The sequence below is a fragment of the Panthera pardus genome, unplaced genomic scaffold (assembly GCF_024362965.1).
Source record: "Panthera pardus isolate Hobbes unplaced genomic scaffold, ASM2436296v1 HiC_scaffold_210, whole genome shotgun sequence".
Classification (NCBI taxonomy): Eukaryota; Metazoa; Chordata; class Mammalia; order Carnivora; family Felidae; genus Panthera; species Panthera pardus.
In genome coordinates, this window is record NW_026526778.1 from 48,492 (window position 1) to 65,111 (window position 16,620).

Sequence of the window (16,620 nt, forward strand, 5' to 3'; positions counted from 1 at the left end):
CTGTATTGAGAACAATGAAGATTCAGTGCCTTAGGAGCTTTGAATTTCTAATACAGTATTGTTGATTACGATCGCTAAGTTGTGCATTTTAAAAGGCTGGTTTCTAAGCGATTGATTATTTCAGCTAAAGGTAAAAGTAATTCAGAAGAGAGGGGAATTGTCCAAAATTATTTATGTATTTTGCCGCGTGGTAATTTCATTATTGTGACTTGGTAGTTTTCATTATTATAATTTCCCTATTGTGACTATATCTGATGTAATGTGTCTTCTCGTCTATTACGAAGCCTCATTGTCCTATGTGGAAACCCTAGAGTGGCTGCAAAGCCAGGAATATCTCCTTGAGGTTTTACATGAACTAAATCAGAAACAAGGTAATTTGGAAGTGAAAAAATTCTGAGTTGATAATAATTCTTAATAACAGTCTTATTTATCTGAAAAGGGAAAGGTATGAAGCAATAAGGCCTTGTTTGTGGGTTCTGAGGGTCTGTGGGCTCTGAGTTGTAAATATTTTCTTTCCTGGGCACATACACCCCAATGTTTATAGCAGTGCTATTAACAAGGCCAAATTATGGAAAGAGCCCAAATGTCCATTGACTGGTGAATGAGTAAAGAAGATATGAGGTATGTGTATGTATGTGTGTATGTGTATATTCATACATGTGTGTGTGTGTGTGTGTGTAAATATATACACGTGTATATATATACACAGGCACACACACACGTATGTATATATGTGTGTGTGTGTGTGTATATATATATATATATATATACATATATACTTCACAATGAAAACGAATGAAATATTGTCATTTGCAAAAATGTGGGTGGAACTAGAGGGTATGATGCTAGGCAAAATAAATCAGGCAGAGAGAGACAGGTATTGTATGATTTCACTCATGTGTGGAATTTGAGAAACTGAACAGATGAACATAGGGGAAGGGAAGGAAAAATAAGAGAAAACCAGAGAGGGAGGCAAACCATAAGAGACTCTTAAACACAGAGAACAAACTGAGGGCTGCTGGAGGGGAGGTGATGGGTGGGGGATGGGTTAAACGGTGATGGGCATTAAGGAGAGAACTCTTTGGGATGAATGCTGGGTGTCCTAGGTAAGAGACGGATCACTGGGTTCTCCTCCTGAAGTCAAGACTACTCTGTATGTTAACCGACTTGAATTTTTAATAAAAAATATTTTCTTTCCTAGGAGTCAGGTGTGGACATCCTCTGAAACACTGGGTTCAATCCAATGACCACTGCTACCACCAAACCATGGAAATGGTTTCTTGGTTAAACTGTTCCGATCTTTGTGTCTCTTTGAATGCTACATTTTTAAAGACAGAAGGGAGTAGGTTAAAGGTGAGATTGTATTTTCTTCTTTACTTCTGGGATATGAATATATAGTAGGCACCAGTCACAGGAAGTGTTCACCTGTGGCTCTAAAAACAGAGAAAGGAGTACTCTCTTGCTTCGTTTTTCACTCATCTTTTCCTGGCCTGCTCCACTTCAGCAAGCCGTTCTTTTCGGTTTCCTGTAGAAACGTTGCATTTGCTGCTCCCTCTGCATGCAATGTTCTTTTCTCATGTAACCATGGACTATTTCACCTCCTTCAAGTATGCATTCATTCAGTTACCACCTTCTCAATGACCTGCCCTGACACCCCCATTTAAATTTGCAACTTGTACATCAGTGTCCACCCCCAGTCTCCCACAGATGTCCTTCTCTGTACTCCTAGTCTAACCTGCTTTAATTTTTTCCGTTTCCTTTCCTTTCCTTTCCTTTCCTTTCCTTTCCTTTCCTTTCCTTTCCTTTCCTTTCCTTCCCTTCCCCCTTCTCTTCCCTTCCCTTCCCTTCCCTTCCCTTCCCTTCCTTCCCCTCCCCTCCCCTCCCCTGTCCTCCTCTCCTCTCCTTCCCTTTCCTTTCTTCTTTCCTTGCCTTGCCTTGCCTTTCCACTTCTTATTTTAATTGCAGTATAGTTAACATACGGTGTTACAGTAGTTTCAGGTGCACAGCATAGTGATTCAACAATTTTATGTATTACCCAATGCTCATTATGATAAATGTACTCTTTTTTTTTTTTCAAATTAACCTTATTCTATTGAATCCAGGGGCTAAAATAAGGAAATCATTCTTTATCTTTTGATAAGCGTACCTCTTGAATCCCCATCACCCATTTCACCTCTCACCCCATCCCCCACCTCTCCTCTAGTAACCATCAGTTTGCTCCTTATAGTGAAGAGTCCATTTTTTGGTGTGTCTGTTTTTATTCTTTGTTCATTTGTTTTGTTTCGTACATTCCATATATGTTGGAAATAATATGGTGGCTGTCTTTCTCTTGCGGACTTATTTTACTTAGCATTACACCCTCTAGATCCATTCATGCTGCAAATGTCAAGATTTTATTCTTTTATGGCTGAGTAACATCACGTGATTCATACCTACCACATCTTCTCTATGTATTCATCTATTAATGGACACTTGGACTGTTTCCATAGCTTGGCTATTGTAAATACTGCTGCAATAAAAATAGGGGTGCACATATCTTTTCAAATTAGTGTTTTTGTATTCTTTGGGTAACCCAGTAGCGCAACTACTGGATCATAGGGTAGTTCTATTTTTAATGTTTTGAGGAACCTCCACCCTGTCCTCTACCGTGGCGGCACCACTTGCATTCCCCACTAACAGTGAAGGCAAGTTCCTTTTTCTCCACATCCTTCCTAACACCGTTTCTCGTGGTTTTGATTTTAACCATTCTGAAAGATCTGAGATGATATCTCACTGTGGTCCTCTGCTCTAGTTTCTTTTATAGCTGGTGTCACCTTATGTATCACTTGTATGTATGTTTACCTCTGTCTGTACCCAATCACCCAAAGCAGGAAGCGTTCTCATTTTTGTTCAATGATATGTCTCCTGTGGAAGAGTAGACACAGAGTTGGATTAAACAATAGAATGGGTAAATAGAAGAAATTCATTTTTGCTGTGTGGTGTCCTCTTGAATATAAGATTTTCTATTAGCAGTCTTTCTTTTTTTCTTTGTATATAATTCCTGGTTTGAGAAAAGCACGGGCACTGCAGAACTGAAATATATTTTTTTATGTTTCTTTTATCATTGGATATATATATATATATATATACACACACACATATATATATACATACATGTATATATATACGTATATATATACATATATATATATATATACATGTATGTATATATATATTTTCTTTTTGTGATTCTTTACTTCTCACCTGACCCAAATTCCATATTTTTGGTCTGTAATGTGCTTTTAGTATTAATAGCTTTATATTTTTTGCTTCCATGCAGAATGTCATGGAATTAATTGCAGTAGGTCCTACTTGGCTTGGCCTGTCTTACAAGAAGGAGAACAATGAATGGAAGTGGGAGGATGGCTCCTCTCCTTCTCCTGGGCTGTAAGTTTCCAATATATAATTTAGTTCTCTTTTCCTTTCTCAATGGCTTTTGCTGAAAGAGCTTGAGGAAATAGAGATGACTGGGGACAAAATTTAGACTTTTTTTTTCCCCTTACCTTTGTTATTTCACATTATACCGTCAGCAATATTATAAACCATAAAGTCAAGTAAGTATTTTATAATTAATGTAAATATGCCTCTCTAATTATAGAATCTGATTATTTGCAATTTTAGATAAGAAAAGTAATATGGACAAGAATATGATTATATGTAAATTTTAGGACCTCTATGTTGCTCTTTTGGGAAGAAGTATAGAATTGTCATTCCCTGGCCAAAGAATTTGAGTCCTTTTTATGGTTTTATTTTCTTTTTTCTTTTTATTTATTTTTTTTCCTTTTTATGGTTTTAAGCACATACTGGTCAATTGTGATCCAGAAACGTTACATTCGATAGCTATTGAAAAAATATGTATATAAATCTACTTCAACACTGTATGACAAATGTAATATTTCAAAGTTTTGATAATTTTGACAGCTGACTATTTTTATTTTGTCCTTTTATGTTATAGTCTTCTGATATTTAGTGAGACCATTTTCCTACAACCTATAATAACACTTTTGACCATTTTATCATATTTATTTACTTATTTTTTATTTTTGGAATGGTTTCTTATATATTAAGTGTCTAACCTCTCTTTCAGACATCTTACCAGATTTTCCCTTTAGTAATTTGCCCTTTAAGTAATTTGCCTTTATTACATGAATGGGAAGTTAACATTTAGGTATACAGAGATTGTCTTTATTCATTTGAAATTTGTTTTGACATATAATGGAGAAAGCTGAAGCAGGTACATGTGTGTTTATGTATAATTATAATTATATCTGTTCTTAATATGTATATTTCAGTTAGGTAACTAATTGTCAGAGTACTGTTTAAATGATTATTTTTTCATCACTGAATTTAATGTCACATTTTTGATACACTAAAATGTAATATTTAAATAATTTAACTCATTTAATATGTCATTTAAATATTTCATAGTAAATGTTTTAATGTGTAAAAAACCACGAATATTTTTCTGGTCTTGCTTGTGCTATTGTTTCAAATTATGAGTCTATGTTTATTTTCATGGTTGACAATTTTATTTATTACTTTTTTAAATGTTTAGTTTTAAGAGAGAGAGGGAGAAAGAGTGTGAGCGGGAGAGGGGCAGAGAGAGAAGGAGACAGAATCTGAAGCAGGCTCCAGGCTCTTACCTGTCACCACAGAGCCTGACGCAGGGGTTCGAACTCAAGAACCATGAGATCATGACCTGAGCCCAGGTCAAGAGTTGGATTCTTAACCGACTTAGCCACCCAGGCGCCCCAGTTTTTATTACTTTTCCTGACTTTAAATATGAATTTTATTCTTCTTTCTTTGCCAAATGAAACATCATATTTGTTTTGAAATAACATTCTTTCATTTCGAACTATTCAGAAAGGCAAGATATATCTCTGGCATATTTTTATTCTAAGTGGCCAGATAATTTTGCCTTATAAGCAATGTCATTTTCAGGTTAAAAATTATAAAAGATAAAGGGCTTTACTATTTCCATCTCAAAGTTGGCTTAAGTATGCTGTTTTTTTATGAAGGCTTTGATATTATTATATCAGGTTTCTTATGTGATCATGATCTCTTTATATAGTTAAATCACAGTCCCCCAATCACAATAAATTTCATCAGTCTTCTGGAGAACGATGAATGTTGTAAACATTATGACAACAAAAATATGTTTTAATAATTTTAGTAACCAGACTCAGGCTGACATGGGATGGCTTTGGTTGATCTTTATAGTTATTAGAATTTTGGGACTTGAATGTTTTCCTCTACTTCAAGCCTTGTACAATGTTTGGCACATAGAATACTCAATATGTATGTGATTAATGACTGGAAGAAAGAATAAAATATTTCAGCAATTTATTTTTCCTACACAGTTCAGAATTCTTTTTTTTTTTCTAATTTCGTTGGCAATATACATCTAATGTTTCAGTAGACAGACTTTACCTTTTTCCAGACAATATTAGACAACCAATTTTGCTGTAGAGTTGATGAGAGGTAGTTTTATTGACAATGACCTAAAATGCTCTAGAACTTTAGTTAGGGACTAAACTCAACCCGAGTATTGGATAGCATCTACTGTATGGCATTAAAGTCAGTGGTGATTTTGTAAATTGAAGTACACATTAGAGCAGAGAGAAGCATCCTGTAATATCACACACACAGACGCACACACACGTATATATACGTATATATACATTCTAAATTTTATTACTAATATCGGCTGACTATCTAATGTAATGTATTTACAAGCAAAATATCTCTCCTCCAATTGCAGCTGTACACGCATAGCTGAATGGTTTCCATCATACCAATCTGTATTAAACCATAATTTTATATCCCAGGTCATATGTCCTTTCATGCTATTGCCATAGTTTTCCAGCCAGAGCGTTCTCTTTCTTTTTACACTGGTGTGTATTTTCCCACTTGTAAATAATTGTCACATCATGCCTATCTTATCTCTTCTGTAAATGCATGAGGTCTTTATGCAAGAGGGAGAGTGTCTTCACTGCCTTGAGTTCTTGACAGTGCTAAGTGTGGTGAATTTCACGTAGTAGTTCTTAAGTAATGCTATTTTGTATACACATAATGAGTATGGCCAGTGACCTGTGTTTTCTAAATTTCTCAGGGGTTTACCAGAGCCAAGTCTGGATTTCCAGGGAAAATGTGTGTATGTAAATGCACACACTCTTGGTACTGATAACTGCACCATACCCTCTTCATGCCTGTGTGAGAAGGCTGTCCACTAAAAATCAGAAGAAGAAAGTTATGAGAAAAGCTATGAGGGTCACATCTCAATAACATTCCAGACGCAAGACCTGCTTGTCTTTGTTCTATTGTTTTTTTCATGTTATTTGTAACCCTTTTATCTCATAGCAGAAACTGTCAAATGACTTTATGATAGACGAAGGCAAAGCCTAGAGCTTTAGCAGAAATATCAGAGTAGCACCAAAAAGTTACAAATTCAGAACCTGTTTGATTTCATGAGAATTGTATAAATGAACTAATAAACATTATTTGTCATGACTACTTAGTCTTTTTGGCTGTCTTTTACATTTCAGAGTCTATTTATTCATTTATAGTTGTGACCCTATGGAAATAAACCTTTAGAACAAATACAGTGGGAAATATAAGTATTAAATAATTTAACACATAGCATACAAAGGATGTGAAAACTACGGAGGAGTATCAATAGTAACAAAAACATAAAATTAAAAAAAAATAAAATAAATTTCTGAAGTCACCTATTTTCCCAAATTGCTTACAGAAGCCTTACTAGCAGATTTAAATATCAATTTCACTATTATCTTCAATTCCTTGCTTCTCTTCTCGGTGAAAAGAGTATTTTCTGTTAAAGATTACTTTTGGGGGTGACCGGGTGATTCAGTCGGTTGTGTCTGACTCTTTATTTCAGTTCAGGGTCATGGGATCGAGCCTGGCATTGCGCTCTGTGCTGAGGGTGTAGACTGCTTAAGATTCTCTCTTTTTCTTCCTCTGCCTCTTCCCTCACTCACTCTCTTTCTCTCTCTCTCAAATTAAAAATAATAATAATAATAAAAAAATTTAAAGAAAGGAATTGCAGGACAAATTTGGGTAAGATGAAAAGATCCACGTGGCCCTGAATATCTTAACACCTAAAAAAACCCCAGTTATTTCAAATCCTGCTTGTGCACATGCTGTTCTCTCTCACTCTAAATAAATACATACATAAATGAATAAATAAATAAATGAATAAATAAATAAATAAATAAATATTACTCTTGAGAAGACTTTGGATCAACTCCTGACTACTCCTTAAACTGTTTCAAGTTTTTATGCTATTAATTCTCATCACATACAGGTAACCACTTCCATTTAAAATATGTTATCCAAATGTCTATCGACAGATGAATGGATAAAGAAGATGTGGTGTATATATACAATGGAGGATTACTCAGCAGTCAAAAAGAATGAAATCTTGCCACTTGTAACAACGTGGACGGAACTAGAGTGTATTATGCTAAGTGAAATAAGTCAGTCAAAGAAAGACAAATATATGATACCACTCATATGTGAAATCTAAGATACAAACAAATGAACATAAGGGAAAGGAAGCAAAAATAATATAAAAACAGGGACAGGGACAAAACATAAGTGACTCTTAAATATAGAGAACAAAGTGAGGATTGCTGGAGGGGTTGTGGGTGGGGGGGATGGGCTAAATGGGCAAAGGGCATTAAGGAGGACACTTGTTGGGATGAACACTTGGTGTTACATGTAGGGGATGAATCACTGGATTCTACTCCTGAAATAATTACTGCACTAATGCTAACTAACTTGGATGTGAACTTTTAAAAAAATGAAACAAATATATTACTTTCCAGGAGCACCTGCGTAGCTCTGTTGGTGAAGCATCCGACTCTTGATTTTGTCTCAGGTCATGATCTCATGGTTCTTGGGTTTGAGCCTTGCATTAGGTTCTGTGCTGACCGTGCGGTGCGGAACCTGCTTGGGAGTCTGTCCCCGTCTCTCTCTGCTCCTCCCCTGCTGGCTTTCTATCTCTTTCTTTCAAAATGGACATGAACATACCTGTGCATCTCTTCCCATCTGCTTCTACTCATGTACCCTTTCAATTCACACCTTATATAGGTTTCTTTTCAAAGTAAATGTACTTGAGGGAAGAATCTATACGGATTATGTACTTTCTCACATTCCAATACTCACTCAGAACATTGTTGTTTGCCTTTTCTTTTTCTCCTCTTTATCAAGACTGCTTTTGTTTAAAACACTAATGGTCTATTTGTCATTCATTGACTTTGATTTTTTTTTATATATATGTTTCTGTGTTAGGCAGTCTGTTTAATGCATAAATCCAGTTTACTTCAATATTTATATGATTTGTCCTATGGACAGAATTTTTCTATGTTACTTATTTCCTGCTTCTTGACACTTTGCTGTCATCGTCGTCGTCACCATCATCATCTTTGGATGTAGTATTATTTACTTTGAATGGCCCTGCTCTCTCGGTTTTCTTCCTACCACCCAGGTCCTGTAGTTTTAGTCTCCTTTATGGATCTCTAATTTCTCCCTCATCTTTTTCAGCTTTAAATTTTCATTAAAGAGCATTCATTCCATTTAAGACGACATTTGATATATTGACATAGGTGTGTTTTGTCTCAGTTGGTGGCTATATCCTCACTGGTTCTCCAACTCCCTTAACGCCTGCCTCATCCATCTTTGCTTTTGTATAAAATAAATGAAAACATCTGAGAATCGCTTATATGTTCATATGTAAATATATAGCTATTAAAGCTCATTCATTCTTGTGATGGGTGTAAAATCTGTGTTTAAAGTCTTTTTTTTTTTTGTCTTTGTCTTTGTTTTTGTTTTTGTTTTGTTTTGTTTGCGCGTGGATGTCCAGTTGGTTTAGCATTATGTGGTGGGAAGACTACCCCTTCTCCTTCGAATTGCCTTTTTTCCTTTCTCAAAGATCAGTCAGCTGTACTTACGTGGACCTACTTCTGGGCTCTCTGTTTTGTCTGTTCCCTCACCCATACCACATTGTCTTGAGTATTAGCGTTTTCGTAAGTCTCGAAGTCAGAGAGTCTTGGTCCTCCACCTTTGTTCTTCAGTAATGTGTTGGCTATTCTGAATCTACCTTTTGGGAGTTTTGTCTGTTTGTTCCATTAGTTCTTGAGAGAACTGGGTTGAAATCTTGCAGTGTTTTGTATACATCAGTTAAAACTTGGGCGTGTTATGTTTTTCAAATCTTATATATATCCTTACTAAATACTTTTTTTTTTTTTTTTAATCTGTGGTAAAGAAACCTTTTGCTGTAAGATAGATAGGAGGCCTGGGCTCAAATATCTTCTATTACACTCTTTATATATTTGCCATCTGGCATGTTTTTCATCTGTAAGTCTCAGTTTCCTGATTCATAAGATTGGGATGATAATAGCTGTAGCTCCTAGCTGTTTAAGGATTAAACAGGATCGTATGTTCGAAGCATTTAGAAGAATGGCTAGATCAGAGTAAGTGTTCCATTGGGGTTAGCTATTGTTACAGACGAGAAGAAAAATCTTAAGCTTCTTGTAAACAGTGGAACATTATATGACTTAAAAGTAGTCTTATTACAAATAATGATGATACGATGTAGAAATGTTGGCGATTGAAATGCATACTATTCATACATATAAGATTAACTTCTTTACCTCCTTAATCTATTTTCCTTTTTATGTCTTTAACCCTTTCCTTTTTTTTTTTTGTAAATTTTTTTAATGTTTTTAAATTATTTTTGAGAGAGAGAGAGTCAGAGCACAAGTGGGGGGAGGGGCAGAGAGAGAAGGAGACACAGAATCAGAAGCAGGCTTCAGGCTCTGAGCTGTCAGTACAGAGCCCCATGTGGAGCTCGAACTTATAAGCCATGAGATTGTCACCTGAGCCAAAGTTGGACACTTAACTGACTGAGCTACCCAGGTGTCCCTCTTCCACACTGTTCTATTCCCTTCCTTTTTCATCCAATTCTCTACACACTTTCTTTACGATCTTCCTTTCTTTTTGTCTGTTCTACAAGTCAGGTTGACTTAATTGATTACAAGTAACAGAAACAGAATTCAATCTGGCTTGGAAAAGTGGGAAAACTTTTGGAAATATACTTGGTTATTATGTATAATTGAAGAAGAGTTTGAATAAACAAACCATAGGAAAGGTAGCGACAGAGCTTAGCCACAGGGAAAATGAGCTATGGAATTCAAGACTACCAGCTGCCTGCACTGCTTTTCTCTGCCTTTCTCTTTCCTTTTATTCCTTTTTTTTCATGAAGATAGATTCCTTCCATATAATTGCAAACACTGACAACAACTACTCTCAGGCCTTCATCTTATAGCTTTTATTATAGGAGAGGTTCTTATCTAATTTTTACTAGAAAATATAATAAATAAGGTCTAGCTAGGGAGGACTAAGCCCTCAAAATATGGCCACCTTAGCTATAAGTGTATATTTTGAAGGGTCGGAAGTTTTCAGATGGAAGGATCCATGCTGGCTGACAAGAGCATAGATGCCCCTACAATTATTCACTAATTTTTCCTGCACAAACAAAGGTGCCACAAATCAAATATATTCCTCAAGAAAGCATAAAGATTTTTTTAAAAACCTGAACAAAATAATACCAAGCACATATTTAAAATTCACTCTTTGTCAAGTGCTATTATAAGTGATTTGTATGTGTTAATCAAATCTATTCTCAAACCAACAAGGTAGATGGCAATATTTCATATATTTCATAGAAGAAAGAAGAGGCTAAGTGAAGCTTTGCAAAGTCGTGGAACTTGTCAGTGACAGAGCTAGAATTTGAACTCTGACACCTTAATGTCAGAGTCCATGCTCCCAAACACACTAGCATACGTATCTTCTCACATACCTGCTCATCTAATAGCAGGTAAGATTATACTAGAAGCCTTGGAAAATAGTGAATAAAAAAATTAACGATTCCATATTCATACAAAATATTCTGGAATTCAGAAGACTATACAGGCATTTATATATATATATATATATATATATATACACACACACACACACGGTATATATATATATATATATATATATATATATATACATACATATATATATATATATATATATATATATATACATCTTATATAAACTATACAGTTTTGTGGTAGAATTGCAGTGACAGCTAAAGAACATGTTCTTTGGGGAGTATATGTAAGGGACGCAACTCAGATTTAAGGCCGAACCAGAAGAGCAATTCCAGTGGATTTCTAGAATTACATCTTGATATATAGCAGAAGTCTCAGATTGCTTTTTGAATATGTTGCAAATCAGTTTCCAAGAGAAATAGTGTCTGAGACAGAGGTTATTGTATCAAAAATGCTCTTGGGACCAGCACTCTGTGGGAAAAAAAGACAGTATTGGATCCAATGAGCTGCAGTGAACTCACAACCAAGTTCAAGCTTTAGCCAACTTTATGGGAATCTATGAAGCTGGGAAGGTCCTTCAGAATAATCCCCAATGGGGGGTGAGTGCCAGGTCTTTATCTCTCTCGTATCACCCAGACAAGGGATGTAGCTATCCAGTAGGAAGGGTAGTGATCCCCGGTGAGGCAGATGTCTTTAGCTGAGGGCAATTCTTCTGGGTGGAAATCTCAGAGCTGTCATGCATCAACATTCCTGAAAGGGGAATCAGGGCACAGCACAGGATTCATGATAGAATAAAGAATTCAGAGCCAAAGCATAAGAGACTCTTAAAAACTGAGAACAAACTGAGGGTTGATGGGGGGTGGGAGGGAGGATAGGGTAGGTGATGGGCATTGGAGAGGGCATCTTTTGGGATGAGCACTGGGTGTTGTATGGAAACCAATTTGACAATAAATTTCATATATTAAATAAATAAATAAATAAATAAACATTAAGAATTCAGATCTGAAGGACTGAGTTAGAATTGGTCAGAAGTCAATTTTATGCATAAGAAGTTTTCAACAGAGAAAACAGCACATAGAAAGGAATACTCACTAAGTAATCACTCAACTTTTGACTGAAAGGAGATGGAATAAAGAGGGGTTCTTTTTTTTTTCCTATTTGAATCGGGTGATTAGAATCATGGACTAAGTCCAGTGATATGGCTGGACATCTAGTTGGCTGATAACTCCACTCAGTGGGGAATACAGAAGGAAGAAAAAGTTCCTGGAATTCCAGAATGACAAATGTTAGGTATAATAAATTTGGTATATCTGAAATATCCAGCTGGTAACATGCTCTAAAATCAGAGTCCAGTTGGTTTAATGAGAATAGAATGCTCAGACCCTTCCGTTTTATAAACTCTTTTTAACTCAACAATAGAGCAAATGTAGCTTAAACAAAAATTCACATAAAATTAGTTCTGCAATTGTACTTTATTTTTACCTGTAAAAATAGCTTCTAAAAAATACTCCCAAATGAAATAGAAGGGAAAGTCCTCTCCTACAAATTCAGATTCATGTTGCTGTTAATGCCTCTCAGTCTGTGAATGGACCAGAAAGAAAGTAAATAAACACACACACACAACCAATAGCATGGAATTAGGAGAACATATGATGATGTAGTTCTTCCTAGGGCCTACCAAGGTGTTTCATTGTTCCAAAAATGTCTGTGGAAAAGATAGAAGAAAGAATGTTGGGGATTGTGAGAGACTTATACCGACTTAGCCGTAAATCAAAAGACATTTTCTCTTTTGCATTTCATTTCTCTAGTCCCAGCCAGTGATATATTAAACGTTCTGATAAAGAAACTTACAATCTACTCTTCTTATAACCATTAAAAAAACCCATTCAGCAACAGTGTTACTGAAAATAGAACACAGCAACAAGTGGGAGAGTGGGTATGAAAAATTCGTGAGCATAGAAACATCATTTTGCCTATATTTACATAGTTTGCACACTTGGAATGGAGTGAAAAACAATCACGTTTCAATCAGTTGGAGACCAAAATAAAAGCCACTATAACCGTCATATGTCACTTTCATTTCTCTGTGACGAGATGTCAAGATCACACCCGGCTATCTGCTTGTGCAACTGATAACTATTTTGCTGACATGTTGTGCAGGTATAATACAAATTTATATATGATACAAAAATACAAAGTCAGCAAAATATAGCTGACAATCTCCTTTCATTAGTAAAGGTTAGTAAAGGAGGATCCTGCTGGAGAAGAAGATCCGAGAAGCAGCAATATTGAAATGAGCCATATGGGTAAATGGAGCCACAGAAGAATGTATTGTTATATAGTCCTGTAGAAGAGAAGAAGGAGGAAAATTGATATCTTAGGAACTTTTGGAATACAGTATTTCAAGAATGATGGAATGATAAATATGACGAATGCTAAAGAATATCCATTAGGTTTAGCCGCAGGGATACGATTTGTGATCTTGGCTTTACCAGTTTTAATGAGACGGTAAAAGAACAAAAGTTAGGTCCATCCACATTGTTGCAAATGGCATGATCTCATTTTTGTTTTTAATGGGTTGTAAGTGAAGTAGGTCAGACTGAGTGAAAGATACGGTTTCACTGATACGTGGAATCTAAAAAAAGCCCCCCCCAAAACAAACACCAAAACAAAACAAAAGAATAAATAAACAAAAAGCAGAAACAGAGCCGTAAACACACAGAACAAATTGATGGTTGCCAGAGGGGAGGGAGTTGGGGAGATGAGCAAAATGGTGTAAGGAGAGTGGGAGATACAAGCTTCCAGCTATGGAATGAGTAAGTTACAGGGATGAAAGGCACAGCATAAGGAATATGGTGTTGAAATAGCATCGTTCGGTGAGAGCTTGTGGCTCCACTTATGGTGAGCACAGTATGTTGTATAGAGTTGTGGAATCACTCTGTCAAATACCCGGCACTAATGCAGCATTGTATGTCAACTACACTAAAAAAAATGTTTTTAAAAAGAACAAAAGTTAGGTTATAGTGACTTATGAGATGGAGAAAGGAGGTTTAGATAAGTCCCCCCCCCCCCCCCCCCACCAGGATGTTTAAATATAAGGAGAGATTGATTGGGCAATACCTTGAGAAGGTGATGGGTTTGGGGTAGATTGACTTATTGGTCACCCAACATCCTCTCTAGTCAGCAGACTTCTAAACCAATATGGTCACAGTGGTGTCTTTATTTTTCTGTTGTGAGATAGTTCAGGGCTTAAATAGCTTCAAGGCTTTGGTAAGGAGACAATATCAATGACGTTGCAAAGTATGTGAACAAAAAATGGCTATTTTAGGTGGAAATTATAGTTTGCATGTCAGTATGGCTGACTAAATATTTTAACTGAAAAACATTTGCAACACTTAGTAGTTTGTCTTCCCTTGGAATTTTAGAGAAAGAAATAGTTGTAACAGCATGGTCACATTCGTCCTCAATTCTGGACTTGTGCTTGCTTTTGTTTAATTGAAGAAATATTAAATGAATATGTCTGAGACCTTGGTTTAACTCAGTGCCTATTATGGTATCTTGTAGATGATTCAAACTGTCTTATTTACTCCTACGTGATAAAGCCAAATATACAGCTTTCATTTCTGTTTCTCATTTTTCTCTTACAGCAAAGATCATAGCTGCAATTCACACAGTAAAATTAGTTCTTGATTGTATATGAAAGAAAGAAAGAAAGAAAGAAAGAAAGCCAAAAAAATAATGCATAAATGCCATGAAATTAAGACATAGATTGCCCAAGGATTTTTTTTTATATTAACCCAGTTATATTCAGGTGAACTCAAGGAACAATTTTATAACCCATGTTATATATTTGGCCTCTGCTTTTAAGGATCTATGAATATATATTAGTGAATAATAAGGTTGCTCTTCTCTATACGTTGGTTATGTGGAAGGTAAACTCATGGAAACTAGAAAATTGTAACTTCAAAAAGAAGACCCAAGTCAATGAGTAGATCCTCTCAGGCTCCATTTTGTTTACCTTTGTTTTACAAGGAAATATGGAAGATGTCTGGGAACTGAGGCTATCATACTGAACTAGCTGATTGTCATTAAACAAGTAACAACACTTCAGGGATCTTCTCAGTTACTTCCTCAAAAACATTGATTGAGGGCTCTCAGTAAGGAAGAAGGGAATGCAAAAAAGCCTAGTGCTGTGGGGACTAGACACACACTTAAAATAAAAAATACTTTTATGGACATATAAGATTCTTTAAAAATGGCCAATCTCAATGTGAAATTGAAGCTAAAATGGTAGTGGTGGGCTTTGTGGAACAGTAAAATTCTCAATATTTTGGTGTATCATTTGCCAAGGAAAACCCATACCATTCAATCTATTATCTCTCTCTCTCTCTCTCTCTCTCACCTATAGTTTACTATCTATCTATCTATCTATCATCTATCGTCTTTGTATCTACTTATCTATCATCTATCATGTATCCACCATTAGCATCATCTAAGAGCTAGGAACATGTCTGGCATTAAAAGCTGAGTAAAGGTGGTTAAAATTAAATTTATTATCTCTTACATTATTATGCTTTCCCCCACTATATTCCTTACATCTAATACTTACTGTAATGTAAGCATAACACTATATTTAATTTCCTCTTTGTTTTGAACAAATTGAAGATGTCTCAATGATGCTAAACTCTTTGCCTTTCTTTTATCATTTTTATTTTATTTTTCTAAGCCCTAGAACATTCATGTTCTGTGCTAATGGATAAAAAATCCTAGAACTTATGGTTCTGGAGATAGAACAGATTGACTAATTAAAATCATCCCACTAAAAGTGAATGTTTAATATGTAAGAAACTTTTTTTTTTAATCCTATGTGAGCTTTCAATTAAGAAAGGGAGATAAATAGGGAGCCAAAATCAAAGCTAGAGAGCCAGTGTTGTAGTTATTGATGGATTAAGACTCGAGTGGGGCTATGAAGCAGTTTTCATAAGTTTTAGTTTAATGAGGGCTGAGAATACTTACCTAACTCTTAATAGGTAATGCACTGCATCAAAGTGATTGAAATATTTCTTATCACTCAGGAAGTCTTCTGATAATTGATTATGTACAGCCATAGCAGAATGTGAGGAAACATGAAAAAAATGCATTGAAAAGTGTTATTTTATATCCTCATGTAGTCTCTTGCTGATTCAGTGAGCCCATCTTAATTATGTTGTTAGAGAAATTTTACTAGACTCTTTCATCATGTTACCAAAAACTTAAGGAAAAGATAAGGGTTTTATGTAGACAAATCCCAGCACTTGGCTTTCATTCCTTAAATATTCATTTAATATAAACTAGTTAGGAGTTTGGTGTAGAGTCTCTCTGGATGAAAGTGAAATAAGTAAGAAAACTTTTTATGAATAATAATAAGTGAAAATTTTACTGAGTTAAGCTTTTACTGTCATATTTTAAAATAACACACAAACTTATAAAAATATGAATAGTCGTTCTCATTCAAATGACATTTCCTTTTTTCTTTTCTTTCTTTTTCTTTTTTTCCTTTTTAATTTAAATTTTAGTTAACTTACAGTGCAATATTGGTTTCAGGAGTAGAATTCAGTTGATTCATCATTTACATACAACACCCAGTGTTCATCCCAACAGGTGCCCTCCTTAATACCCATCACCCATCTAGCCCATC

At 35.4% G+C, this 16,620-nt stretch overlaps 1 protein-coding gene across 1 annotated transcript; it reads left to right on the forward strand.

The window, feature by feature from the left end:
* The first annotated feature begins 296 nt into the window (after positions 1-296).
* LOC128778996 (oxidized low-density lipoprotein receptor 1-like) lies at positions 297-6,552 on the forward strand. Its single transcript, XM_053909523.1, has 4 exons — positions 297-371; positions 1,202-1,353; positions 3,320-3,426; positions 6,152-6,552. Exons 2-4 carry the CDS (start codon positions 1,267-1,269, stop codon positions 6,270-6,272), a joined length of 315 nt encoding a protein of 104 aa, XP_053765498.1. The 5' UTR covers positions 297-371; positions 1,202-1,266; the 3' UTR covers positions 6,273-6,552.
* The last annotated feature ends 10,068 nt before the right edge of the window (positions 6,553-16,620 follow it).

Excerpts from the sequence above, each read along its gene's own strand:
- LOC128778996 (XM_053909523.1), top strand. The coding sequence starts at position 1,267 with ATGGAAATGGTTTCTTGGTTAAACTGTTCCGATCTTTGTGTCTCTTTG. Across the intron at positions 1,354-3,319 it reads CAGAAGGGAGTAGGTTAAAG|AATGTCATGGAATTAATTGC; the intron begins GTGAGATTGTAT and ends GCTTCCATGCAG. Across the intron at positions 3,427-6,151 it reads TCCTCTCCTTCTCCTGGGCT|GGGTTTACCAGAGCCAAGTC; the intron begins GTAAGTTTCCAA and ends TAAATTTCTCAG.